General features: G+C 32.3%; 1 protein-coding gene across 1 annotated transcript; it reads right to left on the bottom strand.

Annotated features, from left to right (window-relative positions):
- On the bottom strand, nucleotides 1-978 carry LOC122295444 (F-box protein GID2-like). Its single transcript, XM_043104462.1, has one exon. The coding sequence runs from the start codon at nucleotides 729-731 to the stop codon at nucleotides 189-191; it is 543 nt and encodes a 180-aa protein (XP_042960396.1). The 5' UTR covers nucleotides 732-978; the 3' UTR covers nucleotides 1-188.
- Between the last annotated feature and the right edge of the window lie 11220 nt (nucleotides 979-12198).

Below are 12198 nucleotides of genomic sequence, written 5' to 3'. Positions count from 1 at the left end.
TGCACGGATTTAACGATTGCATTTCCATTTACACACAGGAAGTCAACAAGGAAATTATGAAACGTAGCAAGCATACAGATCTAAAGAAATATATCCATGTAAATCCGGACGACGAAAAGAAATCAAAACGCTGAGAATTAACCAAGAAAAGGAACAGTGAAATTTGAAATATTCATGGATAGTTGAAATCATCTGCCTCCATTCTTGAAATTCATCTTCTCGTAGTAGCGAATGGAGAGGAGTGACAGCGAGAGATTGACCTCATCTTTTCCCCAACGAATCGGCGGCTTCGATCCGATCATCGACGGGAAAGACGCCCAAGACGATGGTGAAGCCGATGAAGAGGAAGACGACGACGAGCCGGCTGACGATTGGGGCTTGGAGAGACGCCAGATGTAAAGGGAGTGGAGGCGACGGAATCCCCCGAGAGCGAGGACCACGGATCGGAGCTGATGATTGGCGCAGCCGATGTTAGCCCAGTGCCTGGTGCAAATCAGTTCCCAGAGACGCTCATCCTGCGCCGTCCGGTGCCAAAGCTTGCTCACGCACGACGCCGCACCCAGCGTCCTCGCGTCAACGTGTTTAAACACCTCGTACAGCAGATTTTCATCCAGATTCACAAACCCACTTCCAATTTCCCCTTCTTCCTCTTCCTCAACTCTAATCTTCTTCATCTTCTTGTCTTCCCCAGCACCCTCCATAGATTCACTAGCTGCGAGTGCACGCTTCATAGCTATCGCTTCGATTGTGTAGATTTGGGCTCTGGGATCAGTACCGAAGAAGAAAAAGATAGATAAAAGCGAAGAATTAGAAGTAAGAAAGGGTAAAGTAAAAAGGAGTTGGGGCCATGTGAAGTGTGTATTCCGATGGAGGGTTTGGGTGTAGGGGGAGTAGGCACCTGCTTGTGTTTTTGGTGGGGTTCGAAGACGACAAGACGAGAAATCAATGCCCTTCGATTCCTTCTCGAATTCAACCGTTTTGGTCGTTACCCTTCTCGGCCCCTGTATTTGTTCTGTTCTGCCGCACTGTGACTTTTTTATTTTTTTTATTTTTCCTTAAAGCTTGCATTAAAACTTAAAGCATATCATAGCGTTCACATCACATCCAAACTAATCTAAATTTTAGTTAAAGTAGACCATTTTTAAAATTTTATTTTAAATTTTACTAATTTTTAAAAATATCTTACATCTTATTTTTTATACTTTTCTATTTTATTAAAATATTTTTTATTTTTTTATTTTTTTTCTCTCACTTCGATTTAAAATCTTAACTACTCAATATTCTATCTTTTTCCTTATGCTAAACAATATTACTTTGTACATAAATCTTAAACAAGAAGATGATTTTTTATCCCATAAATAGTTTTAAAATTATTATCGTTTTATAAATAATAAATATTTGCATTTCTCAACAGTATTTTATTGGTATCAGATAAATAAAAAATAAGATTATAATTTTTGCCCAGATCTAACGGTGATCGAAATGATTTAAGCTTTAAGCACACCCAAAGGAAACAAATAGATAATTCTGCTTTTTTCAAACGTTAAGATAAATTACACACTTCATAAATTGCAGATTCATTCACAATAACTGAAATTTGATGAAAAGAGAATGTGTAGATTGAACATTTTCTCAATTCTATGTACAAGTATTATTATTGCCTATACACCAGCCCCAAAACACAAATTACAAATGCAAACAATAAAATTATATTATAATTACAAGTATTGAAACCATTCATACACCGGCCCCAAAAGTTTAGTACATGTCGCAATAAGATTGCTAAAAAATTTTCAAAATAAATTTTCAAAATAAATAACCACGTCATCAAAATTATTATAATGAACCTGGTTTTCTCCAGTTTTCTCTTACAACTCTAAAAAAATCTCTAGTCGATATCAACTAGTTTGGATATGCATTGATGCTTATATCTTTTGAAGTTTAATTTTTAATCGGTTATTTGTCTTTTATCCATATGCTGGTATTTATAGATCATACCAATAGAAAAAATCCGTAAGGTTGCCTAGCCTACAAAATTGACTAGTATTAAAATCCATAAGCACAACAGTAACAAAATATTGCCCAAATGACTTACATAAGAGGTGGTGTGAATTTTATTGTATTTAAATATTAACAATTAGAAACTAAATATACAATATAAAATATAAACAAAATATGAAACAATAATAAATATAAAGAGTAAGGGTAAGAAAGAAGCAAATTCAATATTTTAATGAGGTTCAGCCCCACTGCCTACATCTTCACCTCAAGCTACCCTTAAGTAGTTTCAAATTCACTATTCAACTAGCTTCTTCAAATGGAAAAAGAAATCTATTATACATTTGAGCAATGCCGCTACAGAGAGTCTGTGTAAAACACCCTCTACACTTATGATCACCTTACACGTGTTGATTCAACTATTTTTTGTGTAGAATACCTTCTACACGTACAAAAGTTATACACACTATTTTACTGATATAAGAGTTGATAGTAGGTAGGTTATCAGAGAATACACATCAATGAGTGAAATGAAAACAATACAATACAAAACTATATCTCTTTCAAAATAAATAAGGATTAAGACTTAGTGCTTAAACAAAACAGATTGAAAGCTTTAAATGAATATTGTAAAACTTGCAATTGATATGTTATGCTTTTGTTATAAATTTGAACAATTTACACTCTTTGCATTATACTAGAAAAGGCTTTTTGTAAGGAAAATATTTCATTACAATTACTTATTTATAACGAACAATGTTTATTGCCATGCTTTTGAATTTCTATATTAACATGTGACGTTCTCCAATAGGTTTTATTTTAATTGCAAATACGCACTTTTTTCAACGAGAATATCTTGTTACAAATATATATATTTTCTTTGCTAAAGTCCATCGATGGATTTGGAAAATTGTTGCAAATACAACAAGCTTTGATTTATGTTCATTGCAAAACAACATTAGCAACAAACTTGATTTGTTACAAATGTAATCTTGCAACGAATAATATTGTTTAAAAAAAAAATTACAACATTTCTTATGCATTCCAAATATATTGCAATGAATCAATTCTATTGCAAATTTTTAATTTTTAATCACTTTTATTTTTTGCAATTGATCGGTAATAAGTTATTCAATTTATTGCAAAATTTACACATTTGCAATGAAGTTATATTGTTGCCTTTTGATACTTGCAACAAACTCATTCCTTATAAACATAGATTTGCAATGAATGCACAAATGTAATTTATAAGAAGTTAAAATACTTTCTTTTGTTGGAAAACATCATTTAGAATAATGTACAATCTTTGCAAATGCTCATTCGCAATGAATGGATTTGTTGTAAATGGTTTTTTCCAATAATTTATATTCGTTTGAATTATATTACAGTAACAAAATACAATTGTTCCAAATTAACAATACTTTAACACTATGTTATGTCAAATACTTTTTCATTTTGCCTTTAGAGTATGTTAGACATATTAAAGACATAGCCCTACGATGGCACAAGCAAATCATGGAATATATTGAATAGACGAAATATTATATGTTGATTTGAAAACTATTTCTACTTATAGACGTAGTATTGGAAATTAAATTTAATAGCACAAAAAATCTACTATTGAAAAATGGTTGAGGGTATAGAGGAGGATATCTCACTTTAAAATCCTTTGAGTAATATTCAATAAATGCTCCTCTATCATAACTCAATACACGCTCTTTGCACCACAATAGAAAAAGGCTTTTTGCAAGAAAAATATTTTATTGCAAAATAGTTATTTTTTTTTTTTGTTGCAAATGCCTCTTAGAAACAAACAATGTTCATTGCCATGCTTTCAGAATTTTCACATTAACATTTGATGTTCTTCAACAAATTTTATTTTTATTGCAAATACGCTCTTTAAGCAATGATAATCTTTCATTACAAATATATATATTTTCATTGTTAAACTTCATCAAGGGATTTGGAAAACTGTTGCAAATATATATTAGCAACAATTTATATTCATTCAAAATAGCAGTAGCAATTAACTTGATTTGTTGTAAATTTAATTTTGTACCGAATAAAATTGTTGCAAAAAAAAAAAAAATTGCAACACTTTATATGCAATATAAATATATTGGAATTAATCAATTTTGTTGTAAATCTATAATTTGTAATCATTTTTGTTTTATAATTGAGCAATAGCAAAGTATTCAATTGATTGTAAAATTTGCACATTTACAATGAAGCTAGATTGTTGTTTTTTGATACTTGCAACGAACTCATTCCTTAACAAAAATATATTTGCAACGAATGCATATCATTGCAAATGTAATTTATAAAAAGTTAAAATATTTTTCCAACGAAAACATCATTTGGAACAATGTACATTCTTTGCAAATGCTCATCCACAATGATGTTATCCCATAATTTACATTCATTCCAATTGTATTACAACAACAAAATATAATTATTACAAATCAACAATACTTTAACACTATGTTATGTTAAAATCTTTTTCATTTTGGCTTTTGAGTATGTTAGACATCATGAAGATATATCCCTTCAATGACACAAGCAAATCATAGAATATCGTTTCTTATATTGAGTAAACCAAATCTTATAGATTGATTTGAAAACTATCTCCATGAGTAGAGATAGTATTAGAAATTAAATTCGGTAGCACCCAAAATCTATTTATGAAAAACAGATGAGGGTATAAAGGAGGATATCTTACTTTTAAAACCTTTTAGTAGCACTGAAAAAATGCTCATCTGTCACAACTCAATACACCCTCTTTGCACTACAATAGAAAAGCTTTTTATGAGGAAAATATTTTATTACAATTTTTTTTTTTTTTTTTGTTGCAAATGCCTCTTAACAATGAATAATGTTTGTTATTATGCTTTCAACATTTATACAATGACATTTGAGATTTTCTGACAAATTTTATTTTCATTGTAAATACACACTTTTAGCAAAGACAATCTTTTATTACAAATATATATATTTTCATTGTTAAAATCCATCAAGGGATCTAGAAAATTATTATAAATATATATTAGCAATGATTTATATTCATTCAAAACATTAATAGCAATGAGTTTGATTTGTTGCAAATATAATTCTGTAATGAATAAAAGCGTTGCAAAAGAAATATGCAATAATTTATATGCAATATAAATATATTAGAACGAATCAATTTTGTTGCAAATCTATAATTTGCAATCATTTTTTTTTTTTTTACAATTGAGCAGTATCAATGTATTCAATTTATTGCAAAATTTACATATTTGCAATAAAACTAAGTTGTTATTTTTTGATATTTGTAACGAGCTCATTCCTTATTATTACAAATGTAATTCATATGAAGTTAAAGTACTTTTATAATGAATGTAAGAAAACATCTTTTGTAACGATGCACGTTCCTTGCAAATGTTCATCTATAATGAATGAATTCGTTGCAAATAAGTTTTTCTAATAATTTACATTCGTTCCATTTGTATTATAGTAACAAAATATATTTGTTGCAAATTGACAATACTTTAATTTTATGTTAAGCCAAATGCTTTTTCATTTTGTCTGTAGAGTATGTTACATATTTTGAAGATATAGCCTTTTAATGGCACAAGCAAATAATGAAATATTGTTTCTTATATTGAACAGGCCAAGCATTTTATATTGATTTTAATACTATCTCCACTCATAGAAATAGTATTAGAAATTAGATTTGGTAGTACCCAATATCTACCCATGAAAAACGGACGAGGGGATAAATAAGGATATTTCACCTTAAAAACTTTTCAATAGCACTCAACACATACTCCTTTAATCCTGACTTAATTTACATTTTTTACACTACAAGAAAAAATGGTTTTTCTAAGGAAAATATTTTGTTAAAAAATGCATTTTTTTGCTACAAATGCCTTTTAGCAATGATTAATGTTCATTATCATGCTTTCAAAATTTTCATACTGGAATTTGACATTCTTCAACAAGTTTTATTTTCGTTGAAAATACGCACTTTTAGTAACAAGAATTTTCAATTGTAAATATATATATTTTCATTGCTAAAGTCAATCGAGGGACCTGGAAACTATTGCAAATATATATTAATAACGATTTATATTCATTGTAGAACAACAGTAGCAATGAACTTGATTTGTTATAAATGTAATTTTGCAATGAATAAAATTGTTGAAAAAAATTTGTAACGATTCTTATGCGTTGAAAATTTATAACAACAAATCAATTTTGTTGCAAATCTATAATTTGTAATCATTTTTGTTTTGGCAATTGAGTAGTAGCAAGGTATTCAATTTATTGAAAAATTTGCACATTTACAACAAAGTTAAATCGTTGCTTTTTGATACTTGCAACGAATTCATTGTTATAAAAATATATTTGCAACAAATGCATATTGTTACAAATGTAGTTCATATGAAGTTAAAGTACTTTTCAAATGGAAAACATCATTTGTAATGATGTGCTTTCCTTGCAAATGCTCATCCGCAACGAATCGATTCGTTGTAAATGATTTTTCCCAATAATTTACATTTGTTCTAATTGTATTATAAGAACAAAATATATTTGTTGCAAATCTACAATACTTTAAACACTATGTTAGACTAAATGCTTTTTCATTTTGTATGTAGAGTATGTTAGGGATCTTGAAGATATAGCCTTTCAATGGCACAAGCAAATCATGAAATATCGTTTCTTATATTAAATAAGCCAAGCATTCTATGTTGATTTTAACTCTATCTTCACTTACATGCATTTACTATGTTTGAAAGGGAGAAGGGAAGGAGGGGACATCAAAGTCGGACAAAAAGAGTATTAGAAATTAGATAGAGTAGCACCCAATATATAGCCATGAAAAATGGATTGAGGGAAATAAGATAATGATCATGAATCTCTAACCTCTCAACCTTTGTTCCTAGGATTATGTTGCTAACTAAATGATCATAACCTCACAACTCAACACTTACTCCGCAATCATGACTTAACACAGTATCTAGTTCCTTATCATAGTCCAATCAAAATAATCTTACGACCGGTATGAATGCCTAGATGACATACAAACTATCTCTTTTGAGATGTACAGATGGTCTCATCTAGGTATCTAAATGACAATCCTCAAATTTTTATCTCATTTCTAATATTTTTCAACAATTGCAATTACTCTCTAACAGTTAACAACAAAAAACACTTACCCATCTGTAATTTGTATTTTTCTCTTCCTTTTTCCATCCCATTTCAAAAATTTTCTCCTCTTTGTTCATGCCCATTTTCGTCTACCTTTATTCATTATATCCTAGTAACAGGTGAAACCAACGCCATCCCCACCACAATAAACCACCTTCCTCATTCATCCTAGCGATGTTGATTTTGCCACATCAAGGTTGCGGTCCGCAGGTGGTACATAGAGGCACCATTGGTGGCATTAGCAAGCAGCAACAATGGAGACGATGGAAGATCTGTCAGAACCTTAAGAAATGTAGCTCATGGCCAAGTTGCCCATGTGCTAGCTATTTCACCAACACGCCATGCAATTTGCCGCCAAGCATGTCAAGGCCCTGCCATGGCAAGACTAGCAAGCCTAGCATGCATGCCAAGCGCGCACGCCCAGCCCCGGGCCAAACCATGCACATGCCCAGCGTGCAGCCCCTGTGCACGCCCTACACGCATACCCAATGTGAGCACACATAGCCCCAGGCCATGCCATGCTGCTCAGCACGTGCAAGCCTAATGCAGCACTGCCTAGACCAGGCCAGCATGTGTGAGGTTAGTGGCCGTGCGCAGCCCAGCGCATGCCAAACCTAGCACACAGCTTGGCATGTGCATGCCCATGCGCTTGCTTTTGCTCCAGTCAAGCTAGTGCCCAGGCCCACTCCTGAGCCATGCCGCGCAGCACAAGGACCACGCCACCAACACTAGCCTAGCTTAAGCCACCACGGACCCAGCCATGCCAAGGGTCACGTGGGGCCCATCCAAGGCTTTATTTCCATATGGTCTTTCAATTAGGTTTTGACTATAAATAGAACACTAGAGATTGTAAGAAGGACTTTTTGATATTTTTGATTTGGAACTCTTGTATTGTTCTTGAGGAACTTTTTGGGCTCTATTTGGGTGCAATCCGTGAATCCCAAAAGAGAGAAACACTTCTTGCAATCCCTGAATAGAAGTGGTTCACTTTATCTATTCCTTTGTGTTTAATCCGTTCATCTTCTCATCTTGCATTATCATATTCCATAATTATCTTCCGTTGTCATCTTCATTGTATGTGCATTGTTCTTCATGTTCTTACATTGTTCATAACTTTCCTTGAGCTTTCTCACCTCCCAAACACTCACAAACAATCCCTACACCTATACATGGCCAAACCAACCTTCCTTCACCTTTCTTGCCAACTTAGACCCTTCCACCTTCACAAGCCCTAGCCATCCACTCTCATCCCCAATTCCCTACCCTAGACAACCACCTTTTCACTAGCCAAGTGGTCCCGCATTTTCGGGAAACCCTAGTCCACCAAACTCTAGTCTCCACCTAGAAGTGGTAACTAGACAACTTGTCTTTCCACTAGCCAAGTTGTCCCTTACCAATGCGGGAAACCCTAGATTCCTCTCTCCCACATGTTGCCCTAGCCTCCCACCTAACCTCACTTCCATCCACTACACTAGCCCTCATCATTTCGGCTACAACACCAAGAACAAGTACAAACCGTGCCCCTTGAGTTCCTATGCATTGCATGCATCAAACACTTAGCTTACCCACTTCATCATCATCATATTCACTTCCATCCCTCAAACACTATACCTTCATAAACCTAGGAACTCTCCATTGCCACTCAAGTTCAAGGCCAAGCAAGTTAGTGAGGCATATTTAGTCATCATCACTACAAGGCAAGCTCATGGACCCTAATATTTAAGGACTAGATTGAGATCCTTAACAAGATTGTAAAGGTAACCGTACCCCTCCTTTTCCAGTCAAACTCAGGATTTTTTTTTTCTTCCTCTGTGTGAATCTATTGGAATTTGGTTCCCTTTGAACCATTTTCCGATTGCAGTGGATAAGAGATTCCCCACGCCTCTGCATCTTATTTTTGAAAAATTAATATTTTTGGGAGTATTGAATAGTTCTATAGTTTGGGGTTTTATTAGGAAATTTGGAACTAATAAATTGGGAAAAAAATATCTACCTTACTTTTAATACATATAATTATCTATTATGATAATCAAAACTATTCTAATTTATAATTAGAATAAAAATTTTAAATTTCATATATATAGAAAAATAAATAAGTCATAATTAGAATAAAATCTTTTAACAAAAAAATTTTAATTTTTGAAAACATAGAGTAATTTCGGCCAACAACAAAAAAATATATTTTGGGATTTAAATTTGTTTATTGATTTTTGATTACTAATAAATATTAATTTTTATTAATATATTGATAATTATTACTCAATAATTATTAAATAATTTTCAATTATTGGTAGGACTCACCCTTTTATTAAATTTCAAAAAGTTTTAAAATATTTCCTTTTATCTTATCTTAAATATCTTATTACCATCTTATCTTAACTTAAATATATTATTATTATTTAAAACATCTATTCTCATCTATATATCGGAACGCGCGAGGCCTTAGTGTGATCTTCAAAATCGTGAGGTTGATCTAGTTTCCCATAAAAATCTGGAACATTGACTTACATCAGCTGAGATATATCGTAAGTTATAAGTACTATAGTTCTCAATTCCAAATTGAATGATGTCCTGAACTGTCGTTTATGATTTTTCCTATAGATGCGTAGCCACAAGTACAATGGTATCTAACTTTACACGCGTGAAATGTCATGACCAATGCATGTAGTACTCGACAATTTAATTTTTGAGATACTCATTTAAATCAAATATTTGGAACGTGTTATTCTATTATGTATTCACTTTTGTCATTGAGATTTACAAGAGATTTGCCACAGGTAATGGTAAACTTTCTCTGATGCTGATAAAGATGATCTCATTCTGCAGTATCAAATAACTAATTGTTTTCTGTCATTTTAATACTATTTCAATGGATGTTCGCATAATGTAGTTAAAATAATGATGACTAGTGTTAAAATAATGATGAAAAACGATATTCATCTTCCTTTTTAATCACCATAGATCCTTGCTAACATCTATTGATGTAGTATTAAATGATAAAAAATAATTTATTATTTGACATCGCATTATGAGATAATACGATAACATATTCTTTGATACTATGATCGGTTGCCATGGATCATAGCATGATGATCAGTTGCCACCATCAACATATTTTTCGATGCTATGATCGGTTGAATCAATAACAGATGAGCCAAGACTTTATAAAAATTTAAAAAGCGGAATCCCTTTTATAGCGGCCAAGACAAACGTGAATACGTGACAGAAAAATACATGATCACAAATATATATGTTTTAAAATGAGTTTCGCATATATAAATTAAATTGTCCACTACCACGTTGGTAACATTTCGTGCATTTAAAGTTATATACAATTGTGCTTGCGGATACACATCTACATGATGAGTAACTAGTAAATGATAAGGAAAAATTTAGTTGCAAGCAGAACTGTGTATTAATATGTGCACTAATTTAATATGATTGGTCAAAAAGTAAATTTTATTGAAAATAGTACTAATTTAAATTTTGAATATGAATGAATCAGTATAAGTATGCAGATTAGTATGTGACTTTACTTGTATGTAGTAAAACTCAAATGATAAAACTTCTTAATCTATGTTGTTCTAGTTTTGCTTGGTGGTCACACTAAGCCCAAAGTTAGGGATAACCAATCTCTCTTTCAGCTATATATACGAGCCTTAGTGCTCTAGAGGAATAGAAACCCTTTTCATCTTCTTCTCTCCCTCTCTCTTGGAGGTTCTCACGCCCAAAGTGAGATTGTTCTTTCAACCCTTTGGAATGTGTTACGAATTGGTATAAGAGAGACGTACACCGGTCTCCATGCTAACAATTACAAAAATATTCAAGGAATTCTTGTATCAATCAACAAAATCAAGAACTAGTAGAGTAAGCATAGCAAAATCACAAAGCTTTCTAACAACCTTTAAAATAAGTGCATGAAGATGGAATTTTTGAAATGTAATAAGTGCACACCGTGTAATTATATCTATCTTTAGTCTTCACTAAATCCTCAAGACAAAAAGACATGCATGAAGATGGAATTTTTGACATGGACAAGAAGTGGGCCGTCAACTATCAGAGATGAGATAGGCAGAAATGGATAGCTACGCACATTAAAAAAAACCTTTTATATGGCATATCCACTTACCTCCACACCCAATAAAACCCTCCGTGGGCAAGAAGAACATAAGCAAAATTACCCAAAAACAATTCATGTAAAGTACTAATTTGGAGGTTTGAAGATGAGATTTGGGTCGTATATGGCTAGTTGCTATGGTCTTATGGAGAGATTAGATTTGATTGACTTCGGCTGGGTTTTCTACTGGGTAGTTGGTCAGGAACTTTGGCAACCCAGCCGCCTATTGGTGGGTACAGACAGGTAGGAGGGTGGGAAGTAGCAATCGAGTAATGGTACGTATAATTATTAAATGTGCAAGTGTCGTACAGTCATTTTGAAAAAGAGTGAGATCTATTATTAAAAAATTAATTATTTTTTATATACGTTATGTATTTATTTACTTTTTTCAAAATGATTGCGCGTCACTTACACACTCATAATTACAACTATAATTTCTCTTCTAAGTATCTAAAATGTTTTTGTTTTTCAATTTTAGAGATAAAATTATATATCGAATAAGTAGTGATAGGAAAATGATACATACACAAATATTTTAAAATGTTTACACAAGCTTCTTAATAAAATATATAATTTTTTAAATTAAAAAATATTACGTAAAATTTGTGAAATAGTTGTGTCTATATATTTTTAATAACCATAATATAATGCCACTTCAACTAATCTTCACCGCTTTTCCTATTATTCCGATGAATTGGAATATCTTTATTCTTTCTATTACGTACAATGTACAGGAATAAACCGGCCACACGATATTATTTTTGAGTCCCCGCTTTGAAGCCCAGGTTCAGAAGCCCAAGCCCAGCTTCAACTAACGCCCCAAACACCTTTAGTTGAAGCCCAGCCCCTCAAAAACAAACTGGGTTTTCCCATTTACACTCAATACCCTAAAT

Source organism: Carya illinoinensis, chromosome 15 (genome assembly GCF_018687715.1).
Source record: "Carya illinoinensis cultivar Pawnee chromosome 15, C.illinoinensisPawnee_v1, whole genome shotgun sequence".
Lineage (NCBI taxonomy): Eukaryota > Viridiplantae > Streptophyta > Magnoliopsida > Fagales > Juglandaceae > Carya > Carya illinoinensis.
The sequence above is the reverse complement of the archived record's forward strand: the minus strand, read 5'-3'. Positions and strand labels throughout refer to the sequence as shown.

Bases quoted from the DNA above. Each gene is read 5' to 3' on its own strand.
- LOC122295444 (XM_043104462.1), bottom strand. From the start codon at position 731: ATGAAGCGTGCACTCGCAGCTAGTGAATCTATGGAGGGTGCTGGGGAA.